Below are 21,110 nucleotides of genomic sequence, written 5' to 3' on the forward strand. Positions count from 1 at the left end.
CATTGTTCCAGCTCAGATGTGTGTAACTGTATTAGTCAAGGTTATCTGTAGAAACAAAACCAATAAGATATGGCTATAGGTAGATTGGTTTTTTACAAAGAATGGGTTTGCATAATTATGGAGGCTCAGAAGTCCCACAATTGGCCTTTTGCAAGCTGGAGACCTTGGAAAGCCAATGGTGTAATTCCAGTCCAAGTCCAAAAGGCTGAGAACCTGGAAAGCCTATGGTTCCTTTCCAAGTTCAAAGACCTGAGAAGCAGGAGCACCAGTGGTATAAATCTTAGTCTGATGGTAGGAGACTAATGTTCCTGCTCAAGTATGTAAGCAAGGAGCAAATTCTCCTTTCCTCTGACATTTTGTTCTATTCAGACTCTCAAAAAGATTGGATGAAACCCAATCACACTGGGAAAGGTAATTTGCTTTATTCAGTCAACCTAATCTTATCCAGAAATACCTTACACTTAGAAATAATTTTTAACCAAATAGCTGAGCACTTGGCCTAGTTACCTTGACACATAATTTTAACCATAATAAGTCTACTTCTATCTACTTGACACCCAAACACCATACTTAATATTCAAATAAAGACAAAAAAGTTAATCTTCTTAATGGTTTAATCTCCTTAAACCATATGTAATCTTCAAATAAAGGCAATAACAAAGCTATAATTCTGTCTACCCTGATGCAACTATGCTGCCTACAATCAAGAGCTCACTAACCCCTATCTAAAAGAGAAGGTAAAGTCCTTGAGTGATTTTTATTTTTATGATGTAAAATTAATAATATCTAAATACTAGGATATAAAGTCAATACATTCTGTGTAATGTAATAAAGGAATGAGAGGAAAAAACATTTACTGTACATACATATATTCATAACAAAAGAAGGAAATTCTGATGACAATTATTCTTTATTTCTAAAACCAGTCAGATGATTGTGATTGGTATTTAAAGCTACCTTCTTTCACTTCATTGAGCACCTCATCTGGTTGAATTCTTTACCTCGTGAGTTATTGTGGACTGAATGTTCTTATCTCCCCCCAAATTCATATGTTGAAATTCTAATCATCATTGTTTTGATTTTAAGATGTAGGGCCTTTTGGAGGTAATGAGGTCATGAGGACTCCACAATCTATGAACCACTGTACAAATACTCAATAGATGCTGAATCTACCAGTACCTTGATCTTAGATTTCTAGGCCTCCAGAAATGTAAAAACTGGTGTTTATTATTAAAACCACTCAGGCATGGACCATTAATTGCCTCCAAATGAAAGTATCTACTCACATACATTTAAAAACCACAAAGGTAAATTATGAGATCATGTCCAATGGGATATAAACAGTAATATTAACATAGTGTGTAAGAGTAAAGATTAGCCCTGTCCAAGAGAAATATAATGCAAGTCCCAAATGAAAACCACATACATAATTCTAAGTTTTCTAGTGGCCACTTAAAAATATAAAAAGAAGTGAAACTAATTTGAATAATATTTCATTTAAACTAATACATCTAAAGCATTACTTTAATATATAATCAGTATAGGGGCTGGGGTTGTGGCTCAACTGTCAAGCACTCACCTAGTATGTGCAAGGCGCTGGGTTCGATCCTCAGCACCATATAAAAATAAATAAATAAAACAAAGGTATTGTGTCCAACTACAGCTAAATGTGTTTGTGTGTGTGTGCGTGTGTGTGTAAAATCAGTGTAAAGAATCATTAATTAGGTATTTTACATTTTTTCTGGATAAGTCTTCAAAATCTGGTCTCATTTACAGTACATATCAATTTTGCTTGCCACAATTCAAGTGCTCAATAGCGACTTAAACTCATCCATACTATTTAAACTCCTCTGCCTCATCAAGCTGCTTAATTCATCTTCTTCATCTGTCAAAGGGGATATTCTGATAATTCTAACAAATAAGTGGTTGCAAGAATTCAAACATATAGAAAATGCTTAATTTATGTTATATAGCCATCAATTGATACCCAGTTAGCTAGATATTGATATGGATTAGAACATGAATCTGTATAGATAAAATCATGCCCCATGTATTAATTTTGGTTAGATTTACCCAGCAAGCTAATTTTTTATGACTCTGTGCTTTTATATACAAATAAGTATTATTATATGAAAATGTAAGTAGTCTTTACTTGATTGCTATGGAAAAAGAAAATGTTTCCTATGTCTTTAAAGTAGAAAGTAATTTTCTTATAACTTTAGACAAGAAAGAGATGTTCTAAAGTTTTTTCTGTTATTCCTTTTGTTTTCTATGGTGCTTAAAGGAGAAATAATAGAGCATACACAAAGACAAAGATAGATAAACTTTGAAATAGTGTTACTGATTGCTTCCTTTCACTTTTTCTGACACATCAAATTCATTCATTAAGCTATTTGTACTACCTAATATACTCTTCTTCCCTTCTTTGCTTGGCTGGCTGGCCTTTTTGCTTCCTCATATTTGTTTGTTTGGGGTACTGGAAATTGAAACCAGGGTCACTTAGCCATTGAGCCATACCCCAGGTCTTTTTTTTATTTGTTTCTTTGAGACAGGGTCTCACTAAATTGCTTAGGACCTTGCTAAATCACTGAGGCTGTCTTTGAACCTGTTATCCTCCTGCCTCAACTTCCTAAATCACTGGGATTATAGGCATGCACCACCATACCCAGCTCAAGTTCTTCTCTGACCATCTTTGCTAGAATAGCCTTCTCTTTTATTCTCCCCATCAGACTCATTGTTTTCTCTATGAGCTTATATCACAATTTATAATTATTCAGTTTCAATTTAGTTGCTTTCATCTCTATATTTCAAGACTTTTGAACCATCAAGGCAGGGATTAAGTTCTGACTTGGTGTCTAATGAAATCTTAGCAACCAGCACAGTGCCTGGCACAGGCATTTACTCATTTCTTGAGTAAATGAATGAATGAATGAGCACATACTGTTCTGTCATGTATTGAGGTGCTTTGAAAAAAGTCATAGAAATTATTTCTTAAACTAATATATGTCCACATCAAGTAGATGTAAAAACTGCAGGAGTTTTATAACATTCGGTGAATCATCAATTCACAAGGGCAGATATTATAATTGAATTTGAAACTCAATGCCTCCCAATATAGTGTCTGTCACACAATGTCCCCCCCACACACACACACACTCATACAAACACACACACACACATTTGATGGAGTAAATTAATTTTGATATGAAGTCATAGGCTACATACCTATATGAGGAGGAATTTTACTACAAAATAAAATTCACAATGACTAGAAAGAAACATTAATTATGGGTGATTTAAGACAAGGATGCTACAACAGAATGTAATATGTTATATTTTTTCTCCTAAAAGGGACCTGTTGGCTTACCTGGAGAAGTTGGGATAACTGGAAGCATTGGTGAAAAGGTAATTTCTTTCCTTTTTGTTTTTTATAGTAAGAATTCTAAGCTAAGTTTAAAGGAGACTTTCATATTCTATTTTATAATAATTAGAAATCACTCATAGCTTTAACATATTACCTCTACTGAAACTCTTAAATATATTAAAATACAGCTAATAACATATTTACTTCTAATTTTTAAAAGAGTATATTTTTAGTTATAAATATATGGTCCTGAAGGAAATATGAAACAGTCTTCATATATTCTTTAAATCTACTTTATGATTGCAAGCCCCCTATAGGAAGCAATTTTGAAAGAGCAATTACCAATTTACCTTTCTCTTTCCCCTGTCTCATATATTCTTGTTCCTATTCCATTCTTACTGTTTTCTTTATCTAGTGTTATCTTCTCTTATTTTTCTCTGATTTATTCAAAACCAAACTGATGGACTTCCCTCTGTTTATTAAAAATTAAATTGTAGGAGTCAGTTAAACTGCCATCTTCTCTACAAAGCCTCTCCAGACTCCCTTTCTTTCTTCTTTCCTGAAGTTAAAATAAGTACTACACTGTTTAAAATTTAGTTGTAAAAAGGAAATTCAGTTGTCCTGTAATTGTTTCATCTTTGTTAACATCACTTCTGTGGAATTTATGTTTATTTAAATATCTCTCCTAACTCTCATTTAGTACAAAATGCTTAATACTTACTGATTTTTTTAGTTAACAAAAAGTGATATAATTTATATAATTAGATAATTTTATAATCTTTTCACTCTGACTTAGTTACTTCTATGTTGGGTTACATCTTCTACATTAAGGTTTTGACAATTCTAAGAATTTTATTGTGGATCAGTTTTATCCTTTTAATCTGTTAAAGTAGATTTTATTGTAATGATTTTCCAGAATTATTTCTGTGGCACTTAATTATGGTAGACAGACTCAAGAAATAAAATTTTGTTCAATGGTTATATAGATTAATTTTTCAGTATGCTTTCATACTTTCACTATTCTCATACTTTGTCTCATAAAATTGTAAGCACTTCTACTTACAAAACTTTAGTATATACATGCTTAATATTAAGTTCTGTTCAACCATGATTTCTGTTTTCTTCATTTTAATAAGACTTTTAGTATTTTTTCCTTAAAAATATCTTAGGATCATTTTTATTGTACTGGAAGTCTTGCAATTTAGGATAAAAATAAAAAAATTGTGAATTTAAAAATTACTTAAAATTAGGATGAGATGTGCATTTTAAGGTATGATTCTGATGACTTTCTAGCCTTAGCTCAATTATGATTAATTAACACGACTCAGTGTTATTGTTTTTTTCTTTCTTGTTTTAAAAGGGAGAGCGTGGAAGTCCAGGCCCACTAGGTCCCCAGGGGGAAAAAGGTGTTATGGTAAGAGATAAATGATTTTTAAAATGTTTTTGAAGAAAATAATGAAGGTAAACATTTCAGAGGTAGAATTCCCTTGATTGAAAATTAAGTGAAAAATGCTATAGTTATAATAAATTTCTATTAGAATTTTCTTTTAAACTGTTTTATCTTACACAATGCCATGTGGCAAGAAGGCACTAAAGGCATGCATAATTTAGAAGAATTAGATCATCATAAATTGGCCAAAATGGATTAAGAAAAATTCAATTAGAATTCTACTTATTCTCCTACAGTTTATAATTCATGTGACACATATAATCACTGCCACTTTTCTATGAGTTTGTGGTCATGAGGTCATTTTTTGGCACCTGAAAGCTCAATATCCAAATTTATCTTACTCTCTTGTCTCTTTAAGATAGTAACAGCTGAAAAAAAATTACATGTGTTTCATTTTTTAATTTTTTTTAAGAAAAGCTCTGTAAGCACTAAAAAATAACAAGATCATGGCATTTGCAGGCAAATGGATGGCATTAGAGCATATTATGCTAAGTGAAATTAGCCAATCCCTAAAAAACAAATGTCGAATGTCTTCTCTGATATAAGGAGGGTGACTCAAAATGGGATAGGGAGGAAGAGCATGAGAAGAAGACTACCTCTAAATAGGGAAGAGAGGTGGGAGGGAAAAAGAGGGAGAAGGGGAGTTGCACAGAAGATGGAAGGAGAACCTCATTGTTATACAGAATACATGTATGTTATTGTGATGAGAAAAATTTAAAAAAAGTGTGTCACATTAGATTAGATAGAGAGAAAGGATGGGAGAGGAGGGAAGGAGTAGGGAGGATAGGAAGGGCAGCAGAATAGAATAGACAATATGATTGATGTATGTACATTCCATGTATATATTATATGTCAAAATCCATTCTGCTGTCATGTATGACTAAAAAAAATAAAAATAAATCATATGGTTAAAAAAAAAAAGAAAAGCTCTGTAAGATTTTTTTTTAGCTATCTCCAATTGCTTTTAGCTAGAAAATTTAACATAAGACTAATCAACTTCAGGAATCATTACTTCTTGAAACCATTCTCAGAATCAGTGTTAATAACAAAGTATGTTTCTTCTAAAATTTAAAACGTAAAAATATTTATACACAATCATGTTTCTTAATTATAGAATTCCCTGCCCTTTCTCAAAAAAATATGATTTCTTAATGTATATAACATAACAAACACCCACGCATACTATACTACTTAAGATACTATAATCTACAGAAGATAAAATGATTTTTCTCTTTCAGTAGACTGTAATATGTGACCTACTTAACAATTTTCTTTTCCAGGCAAAGACCCTCTAATAAATGAATACATATCTATGCAAACATGTTTTGAGTTCTGTGGTCTTTCTGTAGAAATCTTTCCTGTGGCCTCTTTTATCTTGGATAGGAGAGGAAGAGTTTATCAAGTTATCTCTTTTTTTTTTTTGGTCTATTTATAATTGCTGGTTTATCCTCAGTGAAAACAATTAAATGCAATAGAGGTTTTGTGTTTTTCATATTATACTTAAATCATAGGGATATCCAGGTCCTCCTGGGGTTCCAGGATCCATGGGTCCTTTGGGATTACCTGTAAGTACTGAATATACTGTATTTATCTATCCTTTCTAGAATGTCTGCTTTAATTTAAACCCATCACTTTTGTTATGCTGCTCTTTTTTTACTTCATGTAAAATTCATGTAAAAAAGTCATATAAACTAATGGTGACTGCTGCTCTCCCTAATTATACAAAACAGCCTGGACAGCATCTTGAATTTCCTCTCCCCTACTTGGCATGTAAACCAACTTTAGTTCTATAACCTAAAGTAAAAAACAGCTAAACTTTCTTTATAATAATTACATATATAGGAAAACAAGTCACTAATCAAGACTAGAGTAAGATCAAATGGACAAAAAAATCATAAATTTCAACATATTTTTCTTAGAAAATAGCAAATATTCTCAACCAGTTAAAATTAACAGGAAATATACCTTTATTAAAATTTAATAAATATACCTTTATTAAACAAAAGTTGAGGTTTGAAAATATTCCATATGTTCTTTACAGAAAGATAATGAAATTCTTTCCCCTGAAGAGAGAAACTTTGCTTATCAGAAATTGATAGTTATTGTGGACATGAATAAGAAAAAGATCAGTCTTGTAATCCCCTGGGCAGAACTTTTCCTATCACAAATGGTATATACTGTTTTGTGATGCTTCTGTTTTAAAAATAGGCCTAATTTTCTAGTATATTGATAGACATGTTGTTGGCTTCTAAAATCAGGAAGACTTGGGGCTGGGGCTGTGACTCAGAGGTAGAGCGCTCGCCTCGCACATGCAAGACCCTAGATTTGATCCTCAGAACCACATAAAAATAAATAAGTGAAGTAAAGGTATTATGTCCAACTACAACTAAAAAATAAATATGAATAAATCAGGAAGACTTGTCTGGGGCACAGTTATCAGTCTCTTTATTCAGATAGATAGATAGTATATAGATAGATATCAAATCCTAAAGTTTAGTCCATTTTTATCATACTGAATGTTTATTGGTAAATTTTATTTTCCAAATAAGTCTTTATTAAAGACTATAAAGTATAAAACTAATTCATTAAAATTGACTTAATAAATTGACTTAATAAACTTAATGTCCATTACAGGCTGTTTCTTTTGACATGCTAATTTAAAACATTTATAACCTTCTTTATAGCTTCAGAAAAAAATCTATTTTTATGTAATAAAGTTATCATAAATAGATAGAACAATAATAAATAAATGTTATAATTTATAATAGTCATTGTTTCTTGGTTGGCCAGGCATATCAGACTAGTCTAGAGGGCTGAGTATCTCCTCCTTCACTCCAGGTGTGTTCCTGCTATAAACTCTTTGGTCAATCAATATTAAATAAGCCCTCCATCTTTGTTTAGGGTATAAACATCTAAAAATGACATTTCTCCAGATACTAGACTATTTCAAAAGCTAAATATTAGTGCAACAAAATGTGGTATTTTATAATTAATACATATTTTAAGGAAACCAATTAATTTTATTTTTAAAATTTCTAAGGTGAATTATATTATGTGATAAGAAAGATTATGACTGCTTTTCTGATAGCATTCCTATGAATTATATGAGTGATTTTTTAATTCACAACATGTAGGGTCATGTGGGAGCAAGAGGACCACCTGGGAGTCAAGGTCCTAAAGGCCAAAGAGTAAGTAATACAGTTAAAGAAGTACACTAACCTCAGAAAAATCACCTCATAATGATGTGTTCAATAAAAATAGCTCCATACTTTGGATACTTATGCTTAGATATTGCCAGCTTTTCCCTGTTTTCATTTTGAACTATCTTCATCTAATATGGACTGACTACAAAAATTCTGAATGTTGGCCCCTTTGAGGAAATGTGTACCTTGTAGAATAAAGCAAACTTAGGTAGTATTTACATTTAGATTGAATGCTAGGTTATACCTGGAGCACTCCAAGTGATAGACAAAACTTCCTCTATGGTTTCCTCTCCTGAAGTAAGTTTATGGTAAGAATCTCTTCCCCCCAAAATTGCTGATAATGTTAGTTTTGCTAAATGGAACATTTGGTTCCAGCTGTGTAAATCAAGAGCCAGAAAAGTCTGCTGGCTCATTAGTGAGGCATGTTGAGTGACTTAAAATTAATAGTGAGGTCATGCAAAGATAGATATGGTTAAAAGGAAATATAAATATATGAGTCCAAGTTACAAAGACATATTTTATGTAAGGGCTGTTTCCTTCATTCATAGATACTTAGCCTGTTATAATTTATTATAGGGGTCATAGAAATGGGCTTGGAATTCTCATAAAAGTCTTCCTAAATGAGTATGCAGTATGTGTTAATGTTTTAATTAATCATGTTTTTTTTCTTTTAATTTAAGCAATGTAATGGTCCTGTCTCCTATCATCTAATGTGTTTGGGACTAAATTGTTCATTCACTTATTTGGATAACTTTAGGTTTATCGCCTACCTTTCAAGTAATTGTTACTTTACAAAACATGCTTTGTTTACATTCTTGAGCTATCAAACGTTTACTCTCCTTTTGAGAACCCATTAATAGCTCAGTGTAGCCAAATTTGACTTTCCCAAGAGAATAAACAAAAGATTCATTTTTTATCTAGCTAAGAGAGCATCTAGAAAATATTTTAATGCAGTTATTTTTTTTAATTCATGCCAAATTAGGTACCTGTTGTAATGCTATTTGCCTAATTTTCTTAGAGCTTGTCCTAAAGCTTATTTTGCCTAAGAGTCAGAGTAAGCATATACACTAACCAGTCCAGAGGGAACTTGACGATGCTGATAAAGCTAAGCCTTTAGTTAATTAGTTCACTCTTGCCTAAAGCATAGAGAATATCAGCTTTTCCATGAATTCTGCCAGATTTAAACCCATAACTAGCAACTTTAGCCTTGTGACCTTTAATTAATGTAACTGTATTACTTAGGTCTTTTTTTTTTTAATTCAATCTGGTTATCCTTATCACTGTAGGCACAGAAATTTCTCTTTCTTTGTTCCCTGTGTAATCCTGGGTTAGTAAATGAAATTATAAATGCGGGAATATTTTTAAAATAAAAGCATTTTTAATGTAAAACAGTAACAATGAGTGGTGAATTTTGGAGGGAGTTCATTTCAATTACAGTCATTTTACTTGTGAATGTTTCATATTTTTATATAAGCTTTTGCTAAGTTTCAAGTCCTCTATTCCAACCTGAATTCACTTACTAACAAAATTTAGCCTTTTCTTTTTAACAAAAAATTTTAGCAAAAATATAAACTTTCTCAAGCACAATTATTCAAAGTCCTTGGTCATTTAGAGTCAGGCAACTCACTTAGTATCAATCTGGTTATCTTTTTTTTTAATTAATGCTGGCAGTTAATCAGTAAGAAAATATCCAAGAAACACATAGAAATTTGGGGTGGCAGAGGGATTTTTAAGTGCTTGCTTACCAGTAGACACGTTTTTGGTTTAGACTTTGTTTTCTGTCTAAACCAGTTTTTAGAATTTTACCAGTCATTCCTTTTCAAAATTTCTCAGCCATCTTCTTTTGTTATTCCAAAAAAAATTTAGCAGTGTTTCTTACAGGCAGAAAGAAGAAAACAAGGCACTGAAAATACCAGAGAAAAAGAATCAATGTAGATTGCTGAAATTTTAAGATGACGGGAATTATTAGAGCAAAATCTTGAGGGCCCTTCACACTTTAAACTTCATTCTTTAATCATTATTGTTTTCTAATTTTCAGTTACTTAACTGTTGAATATTCCAAGTGCATCCCCCTGAGCACTTCCACACTTGCTGCCTCTCTTGCCACAGTGACCTTTCCCAAGTTACTTGAATGCCTTGAAGTCTGATCTCCTATAGAGACTTCTCAGATGCTCTAGCTAAAGTGGTACTCCCCATATTGGGTGCTTTCTAGTACTGTAATATCCTTTAATTTTCTTCATTATACTTGACTACCTATTTTCATTTTATACTTCAATTTTAAATGCTTATTTTCTTGTTTATAAATTCAGGAATTTGTCTTTTCTCTCTACTGTGTCCCCTGAGCCTAAAACAATGCCCAGTGTGTAGTAGGCATTCAGCAAATGTTAGTTGAATTAAAACTCATTTTGAAAATTATTGATCTATTTGACTCTTTACTTCTCAACTTGACCTTCAAGGTCTTACACAATAAGACAGTAATTTAGTTTTCCAGTCCTTTTGGAAAATGAGGCGGAAAAGGAAGTTGGGGACAGACTATGGAGCACCTTAAATACAGACTGAGAAGTTTTAAGACTGGAGATTTGGCTTTCACTTTAATAGGACCAGCAGAGCTGTAGATCCTCATGGAGTATAATGTTCTCTCCAAATCCATGAACATGCCCAAGCAGATCAAGGAATGCAGGTACCCTTATAGTAGGGAGGAAAAGAGTCCTATTATAGAAAACAGCTTTTAATAATAAAAAGCTAAACTAAGACTTATCTCAGATGGAATGGAAGAGAAGGTGCTGAAGCCTAGGAGGATCCTTCAAATGAGCAGGTTGTACTGGGATATTTGTATCACTGTTTTGTATACAAGTATATGGTTCCTGATTCCCAAGTTATTTAAATATAAACTCCAATCCTTTTCCTTTTAAATCTGTCTTCTTTACCACATTGATTTTTTAAATAGTTCTCTACATGTTATCTATAACATGGCCAAACAAACTCATTTTCATTCTTCGAATATCTTCTTTCATGCCTCTGCACCCTTTTCTCATACTGTCCTTTTAACTAGAATTCCTTCTGTTTTGAGTAATTCCACGAGAACTTGACTTCCAGCTGCCAGAGGATATCTACATTCCCATAACCAACATGTCAGTGTTCTCTGTCTCTGAATCCTCCTTTAGGTTCCTGACATGTCCATCTCCTTGTATTACGATCACTTGTGTAATTTACCTTTTAATTCTATGTAATTGTGAGATTTCTTCATTTTGTTACAAAGATTTCTTCAAAATGAAGAAATCTCACAATTATGTATTTTCATAACACTTCATATAATTCCTTTTCTACAGCAGATCTTGGGTTAGAGGCTTATAGAAATGAATTAAGTACCTTTAAAAGGGGGACTCTAATATCTTGGGACTGGGGTTGTGGCTCAGTGGTAACGTGCTTGCCTAGCATGTGTGAGGCACTGGGTTCGATTCTCAGCACCACATACAAATAAATAAAATAAAGGTCCATCAACATCTAAAAAAATATCTTTTAAAAAAAGGGCTCTAATATCTTCAAAGGAAAGTTATAACTTAAACAGGACCGGACTTTTGTTACCAGTGCTTCTTTGCAACTAAGTATTGAATGAATATTAGGAAGTTATAAAATTACAGGAATATCTCTAACAGCATTTCTGTATTCTTTCTGTGCCCCTGCCATCTTTTAGTAATCATTGTGCAGCAGGTGCAGAGTGTATACAATGCTATCAGTACTCATTTGCTAAGCTGAAGAGAAAAGCACCATTGCAAAAACATGAAACTTAAAGAGATTGTTTACACAAACAAGACAGCTACTTTTAGGTTAAGGTTTTTAAGAATAAGTCCTAGCTGACTGCTGAGTGAACAAGAAAGTGAAAAAATGCCCTAAAAACAAACTTACAGCCCCCCAACAACTGTATCAGCTATTTTTGTGGTCATATAATTTTCTATTTGGCATAGAATCTTAAAAACATGGGCTGACTCACTTGTATAAAGAAGTTCAGCCATATGCCCAGCTGTATTCTCTTCTGTACTCAGAGCATAAATATAAGCAGAAGTTTATCAATTAAAAGGCACTATGTCTTTATCTGCCAGGACACATAGGAGTAAAAAAAGGAACAGTTCAAATTAGTAACATTTCAAATTTTTCCCATCTCTAGGGACCAAGAGGACCAGATGGTCTCCCAGGAGAACAAGGTATACAAGGTGTCAAGGTAATAATTTATTTCCTCATTTTATATGCAGATAAATTTTATTGAGCCCCATATCTTACTTATCCATAAAGTGATGTTTCCTTACAAATGCATAGTTCTAAATTTTCTTAGTGTAAGTATTAAACATATATAATTTTTACTACACACACACGCAAATGTTTTCTTTTCAATATTGAACCACATATTGTATTATATTTTCTTTGTGAATGTATGCTAGTATGTATAAGGCCATAATTCAAATTCTAATTAATTTATCTGGTATTCATACTTTGTTAGGGTGAAAAAGGAAATCAAGGAAAAAGAGGGCCACATGGTCTTATTGTAAGTAATGAAACATTTCATATTAAGTATGAACATTTTAAACCTTCCCTATTTATCTTGGTTCTTTCCCATTATTTTGGGAATTGCCTTCTTGACCTAAGCTTTTTTTTTTCCTTGATCAGGGTAAGACTGGAAACCCAGGAGAGAGAGGAGCTCAAGGGAAACCAGTAAGTCATAAAAAATAAGCTATGAACAACTTTTATCCACTTTTCGGGGTTGTGTTGAAATAATGTTTGGGGAGATTTGAACAAAATTATTGATAGTGTAAAATGTAATGTCTTAATATATGAATACATTATGAAATGATCTACTTTATCATCTGACAGAATTATTGATTAGTATTCAATTTTTTAGACTAAGAGAACACAAGTTTTTTTCTTCCCTTTTCATCGTAGATAATTTTACTTGAGCAAGTTGCTTACCCCTTTTGGGTATTGGTTGTACCTATTTTTAAATTGGTAGTGATAACATTTTGATTTTACTATAGATATGGTAAATTAGTTTTTCTGTAAAAGCCATATCAAAATAAAGTGGTGTGAGATATATATATGAAATACAATAAAGCTAAAACAAGAAACTTCTCTGAGGCCTCTTGCCTAGTTTCCTTATAACTCATCTTGAGTGCCTTTTTGACCTTCAGAGTGCAGAGCTATGTATGTCACCATGCTTTCCTATGGCTCTGTTCTAAAAGTTTTTAATAATTTATAAACTCAATAATTAATGTATTATATCAATAATTTTCTACCATCAGACATCTTACCAGATTATATATATTTCCCAAGGAACAAGTTCTATGAACATTCCTAGATCAGATTAAATATCTAAAAAAGATTCACATGTGTATACATAAACATACGCAGATGATATTAGATATATATGACCATATGAACTGAAACGTATAGGTATTTTTAATTACTTTCATTCAGAACGAGTTTTTAATGATATTTTACTTGTCATATACATGTACATGTATACTTTAACAGTATGAAATTAGATAATAACATAAATAGATTGCAGCTGCGAGGTCATAAAAGGATAGGATAAAAATGTTTTATCTGCTATATTGTCACTAATTGTCACATTTTCTTGTTCCTTTTTGAAATCTGCTGCCCCCTGCCTGTTGTTTCCACAATAGCATTATATTTGACTGGTCAAAGCTAAAATATCAGAGACCTGAAGAGAAGAAAATGACTTTCTAAGGAAAGAACTTGTGTTTGGCATTGTACTATTAATTAAATTCATTTCCAAAGAACATTCCTTGATTATTAATACTCACCATTTGGTTTTTTATTCAGTCAGGGTAAATCGTGTTCATGTAGATTGTGACCACTTTGCTATATTATACACAAAGTTTGCATATTGCAATTAGAGGAGGAATTTGGAGCTTGTGTTAATTCCTTTCATTTTAAAGAGATGAGAAATAGAGATATAAAATTATATACTCATTTTGTACATTGTTGACCTTTCTTACACTTTAACCTTCATTTTTAGCTTTAGTAAATGCAATATTTGATGTTTGACACTTTCAATCTAATAAAAGATACTAGAATTATTTTGTAATTTTAACTTGCAGCAAAAAGTCTCCCAGACTACTGGAAAAATACACATACCTTTTAATTTAACCATGAATAACATGGTTAGACATTAAATCATGAGTTTAGTATAATTGTTAAGGTTTGCTGGATTCAGTATATACATCTCCCACTCCTTGACTGAACTGAGATCTAGAAGAAGTGAGGAACAGTCAATCAAAAAAATAAAGCCAGATAAACCTAAAATATTTGTTCTATCTTTCAGAGTAATCTTAATCTTAGTGTATTCAGTCCTTCATGCACTGTCAGCGTTAAGCAACAATAGGAGGATATTTTGAAGGTCAGATTGACCTTTGTTCTTTATGCCCCTAAAAATTACATAACCTTGCTTAAATTGTTTAGCTCTCTGTATTCTATTTTCTTTACCTGGAAAATAAAGAAACATAGGAGTTTTAAAAACTCTTTCTTCTCTAAATTGTCATAATTCTTTTTTTAATTGATGCTGAGTATTGAACCAAGACCTTGTACATGCTAGACATATGCTGTATCACTGAGTTACACCCAGTGAAAACCAACAATACATACATTACTCTTGGTAGATAACCTGTAAAAATATATTTATCTGTGGACTAACACCATTTCCTATATTTACCTTCCATCTACATATAGATCTGACTCAAAGAGAAATCAGGAAGAAAACTCACAATCCATTGTGTAATTAGGGTGATAAAGCATGAACCACTGATTTTGGTTTTTCAAATCATTTAAAAACTGTAAGAGTTGAAACACTACTGACTTATTATTTAAATAGTCTATCAATTTATGTGATAAGGGTATAAAATTTTTAATTTTTTATTTCTCTATTTCTTTAATTCTGTCAGATTTTGCTTCATATATTTGGAAATTCTATTGTAAGTGCATTCACCTTTAGAACTATTGTGTTTTCCTGATCAACTGACCCTTTTTTCATTAAAGATATCCTATTTTTCTCTGGTAATATTATTTCCTCCTGGGAATACTGTTGTTTTGACATCTACTTTATTTAGTATTAGCTATTTTGTCTCTATAATTTTTTATGGTTGCTGTTTACATGGCTATTTTTCCATTAATTTACTTTCAAATTATGTGTGCCTTGATATTCAAATTGAATGTATTTCGGTTGAATCCTATGTTTTTATTCTGACAATCCCTGTGTTTGTTGGTGGTGGGGCACACCAGGGACTGAACCTAGGAATCTCAGACTTTTAATGACAGTGTTTGGTTCATTTCCATTTAATGTAACTATTAATGTGGTTGATACAGGTCTTTCATTTTAAGTTTTGTTTTTCTTTGTGCCCTCTTATTTGCTGTTCAGTGCCTTCTTTTGGCATTGAATAATTTTAAAAATCCTATTTTTCGTTACCTATTGAATTTTTAGCTAAACTTATCATTATTTTCAGTAGCTAGATCAGGTCAGCAGAATTTGTCTGCAAAGTGCCACAAAAAATTTTTTAAAGCATTCTATATTTATTTATTTGTTCTAATTAGATATATATGACAACAAAATGCATTTTGATTCATTGTATACAATTGCAGCACAATTTTCCATTTCTCTGGTTTTGCACGATGTAGCACCATATGTGCAGTCATACATGTAACTTGGGTAATGATGTCCATCTCATTCCACTATCTTTCTTGCCCCTGTGCCCCCTCCTCCCCTCTCTCCCCTTTGCCAATCATAGTTCCTTCATTTTTCCCATTCACCCCCATTATGGATCAGCATCCACTTATCAGAGAGAATATTCGGCTTTTGGGTTTTTTTAGGATTGGCTTACTTCGCTTAGCATGATATTCTCCAACTCCATCCAACAAAATAAACATTTTATGTTAAATATTTAACATAAGTGTAAGAAACTTGTAGTTATATAGGCTAATTTACCAGCCTTCTATCTTTTAGACTATAATTATTTTATGTTTTACATTTATATGTATTATAAATCCCACATTGCATTACATTAATATAAATGAAATATACACTGTAGAAATATTTAGGGGGAAATAGCATTTTATATTTACCTACCTATTTATCATCTCTGGTACTCTTTGTTCCTTTCTGAAGATCAACATTTCATTTTCCTGTAGACTATGGAACTTCCTTTAGATTTCTTTTAATAAAGAATGCCAGTGGTTTATTCTCTTAGTTTTTATTTATGAAATGTCTTTATATCACATTTGTTCTTGAAGGACATTTTCACTGGATATGAGATGTATGGTTTTGTTTTTGTTTTGTTTTTATTCAGCACTAGAAAGAGGCCACTTTCTTTTTGCCTCCAGTATTTTAGATGAGATGTCCATGTTTATCTTTATTATTATTCCCCTGCATGTTTATATATCATTATGTAGTATTGGAGTCAGATATGTTGGAGGTCAAATACTGATTCTGCCTCTTACTAGATATTTTTCTTTTTATAAATTTTTAAATCTCTTTGAGCCTCCAATTCCTCATCTTTAAAAATGGAATATCTTTCATATTTCAAAAAAATGATTTTTATTCTAATGTGCTTGGCAAAGGCTGTCAGTATTATACTTATGGTTATCAATCTTATAGTTAGTGAGTTGAAGTCATGAACAAGGAGCTCTACTATGAATAATATAGTATTAGCATCTGAAAATTTTTTTAATTTTTTTTATTTGTACATGACAGTAGAATACATTTATGCACTTTGATATATCATACATAGATGGGATATAATTTCTCATTTTTCTGAGTGTACATGTTACAGAATCATATTGGTCATGTAGTCACATATATACATACAGTAATAATATCTGTTTTATTCCACTATCTTTCCATTTCTTATTTCTACTATCTCTTCTCCTCCCCTTCCATCACTCCCCTCCACCTAATCTAAGGTAATGCTATTCTTCCCTAGGGCCTCCCGCCTTATTGTGAATTAGCATGCACGTATTCGAGAAAACATTCAGCCTTTGGTTTTGTGAGATTGGCTTATTTCACTTAGCATGAAAATTCTTAAAGAGAATTTTTATTTGTTGCCAGCTATGCTTTTTCCATTTGTCCCTAATGAAAATAGAGAACATTTAAATTGCTTCTTAGCTCTGTAGAACAGCCTTTTGAATCATCAATAGCATTAAAGATATATAATAAGTTGATATTATATCAAAACGCATTTACAAGGAAAATGGGACAGACATTATTTCAAGTTCTGAACTTTTACTATCTGTTTCAGTTTGTATATCGGGCACAGAGGGATCCCTTATATTGATTCTGTTTCTTAATTTAAGAATATGAAATGATTGAAGAGTGTATGATTTTCATGACTGAAACCAGATTTTAACCAGCTAAGAGTCCATAATTTGACATATTTCCCTATCACTAAACATAGAAACTGAACAGAACATTAAGGATTATAACATAGAAGACTATGTGATTCTAATAATTTTTAATACCTCTTTGAATTTTTTAAACTTTTAGTTGACATATAGTTATACACATTTGGGGGGTACAGTATAATTTTTCAGTACAATGTGAAATAATCAGATAAGAGTAATTCATGTGTCCATCACCTCAAACATTTATCATTTCTTTTTGTTGGGAAGATTCAGAATCATATCTCTACCAATTATTTTTAAATATATAATTAAATATTGTCAGCCATAGTTACCCTACTATACTATAGAATATTAAAAGTTATTCCTTCTATCCTACTGTATCCCTGTATCTGTTAACCATCTTCTCTTCGTCCCCTCACTTCCTCCTATCCTTCCCAATCTCTATTAACTACTATTCTACTCTGCACTTCCATGAGATTTAACTTTTTTAGCTTCTACCTATAAGTGAGCACATGTGGTATTTGTTTTCTGTGCTTAACTTATTTCACTTAACATGTAGTTCTCCAGTTCTGTCCATCTTGCTTCAAATGACAGGATTTCATTCTTTTCATGACTGAATAATATTCCCTTGGGTATTTATATCACATTTTCTTTATTCATTCATCTGTTGACAGGCAACTAGATTGACCCCATATCTTGGCTTTTAAGGAATAGTGTAGTAAAAAATATGGGAGTACATATCTCTTCAACATACTGGTTTTCTTTCCTTTGGATATATATTCACTGATGGAATTGCTAGATCATATGGTAGTTCTGTTTCTGGTTTTTCGAGGAACCTCCATACTGTTTTCCCTACTGGCTCTACTAATTTACATTCCCACTAACAGTATATGACAGTTCAACTTTCTTCACATCCTCATCAGCATTTGCAATTATAAATATCCTCACTTCCAGTTTAGTATCATATGTTTCTTAACTTATAGCTTTTAAGATAAAATGGTAGTTGTGAATTGCTGTATAGTTATTAACATTTCTAAGGTCAACAGTATAGAAGATGCAACTTACAAATTGAAGCATTATTTTATATATTGTTAGTAGTTATCAATGTCTGGCATTCTTGTACTGAGTAAATCTTTGAATGAAAGGACAAGGGAGCATACAGAATTTGGCTTAGAGTTCTATCTACCATTTTATAATGTATTTCATTGTAAATGTATTTCATTAATACATAATATATAAATGTATTTCATTATAATATATTTCATTATAAAATGAGACTCACTTTCTGGTACTATAGGTAGTATGATGTAAAAATGAAATTAAATAAGAACTTAGAGGTCCAGTATTGTTATTTATAGCCATCTGGAGATCCTGATATCACTGTGCCTTGCCATATTTTAAGGGCACAAATCATACCTATTAATACATCACAAGGATATTATATTTGGAAAAAACTTTATATCAATATTAAAGGTGTAAGGAAATTCAAATTTAAAATAATTCTGGATAATCATTTGTCATAATAGAATGAGAATTAATTATAAGACTAGAAGTAGATCAAAAAAGGGCAGAGGGGTAGGAGGAAATGGGAGGGGGCAGGGTGGGTATTAGTAAGGATGGTGGAATATAATAGATATCATTATCCAAAGTACATATATGAAGACACGAATTGGTGTCAACATACTTTATATACAACCATAGATATGAAAAATTGTGCTGTGTATGTGTAATAAGAATTGTAATGCATTCCACTGTCATTTATTTTTTTAAATCAATAAAAAAATAAATGGATGAGGGGGCTGTCCTGTCCACAGGGATATTTCAAATGAAAGAAATAAATATGAGTGCCCCTAGGAATGCAATATTGATTGAGGGGGAGAGAAGACATGGCAATAACATAAGCAATTGCTTTTTGAAGAGTTCAGATAGGCTTGGAGTGAAAATGTCTTACGAGAAATCTTTAAGATGTATTAATTAGTCGCTGGGAGTTTAGAAAAATTCTGCCCAATAGGACTATATTGTGAGCTCAAAATGTAACCTAAAAATAGCATCTTAAAATAAAATCATTTCTAAAAGTACACAGAAATAGCTAAAATAAAGAATACATTATTTTTAATCCCATATTAATTTTCAAATACTATTATGTAAGGATTAATAATTTTTTTCACTATTAAAAAAAGCTTCTACAATTCAATAACCAAAAATACAAAACAATAACAAACCTGTTAGTCATCTTTTCATCTCTGTGATAAAATACCAGATATAATCAACTTATAAGAAATAAAAACTAATTCTGGCTCATGGTTGCAGAGGTTTTAGTCCATGGTCAGTTGGCTTCATTGTTTTTGGTCCCTGGCAAGGCAGAATATCATGGTAAGAAAAATGCTAATTTCAGGGTAGCCAGAAAGTAAAATGAAAAAGGAAAGCCAAAAGAGAAGGAAGAAGAGGCCAGGGATCCCCATATGCCTTTCAGAACCATATAACACCAATCCAGTGAAATCATGAGCAAATAACTTGAGTAAACATTTTGCCAAAGAAGATATACAAATGGCCAGTAAGTACATGCAATGAGGTTGAACACCACTAGTCATTAGGTAAATGTAAATCAAAACCACAGTGAGATACTGTTCCACACACATAAGGTTGTTTTTGCTGGAAAGGAAAGGAAAGGAAGGGATGGGGAATGAAAAGAGAAAAAACTCAGAAAATATGTGTTGGCAATGATATGGAGAAATTTGAACCCTGTGCAGTTCAGTAAGGTTTGAATATAAGATGGTGAGGCTGCTATAGAAAACAGTTTAGTGTTTACTTAAGATGTGAAACATAGAATTACTATATGATTTATCAATTACATTTTTAGTGTAATACCTAAAAGAATTGAAACAGAGACCCAAATACTTGTGCACACATGTTCACAGCAGTATTATACACAATAGCCAAATGGTGGAAGCAACCGAAGTGCCCACTGACCAATGGATAAACACAGGGTGGCTTGTACATACAGTGAAATTCTGATCAGCCTTTAAAAGGAAGGAAGTTTAGACACATGCTGTAAGGATAAACCTAGAAGACATTATAAGGAGTGAAACAAACCAGACACAAAAAGACAGATATCATATGGTCTCATTTATATGAAATGCCTAGAGTAATCAAATTCATTCTACTTCAAAAAATAGGATGGTGATTACCAGGGAGTTGGGGGAAATGGCTGTGGGATATTAGTGTTTTATTTGTAAGCAGTTTCAGTTGAGCAAAATGGAAAAATTCTGGAGATGAACAGTGTTGATGGTTGCTTAATAAGTATGAATGTACTTAATACCATAAAACCATATACATAAAAATGGTTAAAATGGTAAATTTTATGATATATATTTTATCACAAAAGAATAAAGGAAGACATAGACAAGGATCCATAATGAAAGCTAAGATAAGGAAATTAAAACATTTTCAAACACTACTTTTTCTACAAGTTCTACATTTATTTTCCAGGGTTTACCCGGACCCTCTGGCAGTACAGGAGACAGGGGACTTGCAGGAGAACCAGTGAGTCTATATTTATACTTTTCTAATAGTTTTTTCTCCAAATGCAAATTTATCCTTTCATTATTGCCCTTTTATGTGGTGGCTATATTTAGAAAGCAGCATTTATCATAGATACTACAGACTGGTCATGTAGAATGGATATTTTGCT

The 21,110-nt window shown here is 32.0% G+C and overlaps 1 protein-coding gene across 1 annotated transcript in view; it reads left to right on the top strand.

The window, feature by feature from the left end:
* Positions 1–21,110, top strand: part of COL24A1 (collagen type XXIV alpha 1 chain) — a 421,320-nt gene that overhangs the window by 254,542 nt on the left and 145,668 nt on the right. The window contains exons 27-34 of the mRNA XM_081305079.1: positions 3,352–3,405; positions 4,725–4,778; positions 6,326–6,379; positions 7,949–8,002; positions 12,183–12,236; positions 12,513–12,557; positions 12,680–12,724; positions 20,909–20,962. Coding sequence (XP_081161205.1) covers positions 3,352–3,405; positions 4,725–4,778; positions 6,326–6,379; positions 7,949–8,002; positions 12,183–12,236; positions 12,513–12,557; positions 12,680–12,724; positions 20,909–20,962 — 414 coding nt within the window. The remainder of the gene's footprint in view (positions 1–3,351; positions 3,406–4,724; positions 4,779–6,325; positions 6,380–7,948; positions 8,003–12,182; positions 12,237–12,512; positions 12,558–12,679; positions 12,725–20,908; positions 20,963–21,110) is intronic.

The sequence above is a fragment of the Spermophilus citellus genome (genome assembly GCF_964194105.1).
Source record: "Spermophilus citellus genome assembly, chromosome: 9".
Lineage (NCBI taxonomy): Eukaryota > Metazoa > Chordata > Mammalia > Rodentia > Sciuridae > Spermophilus > Spermophilus citellus.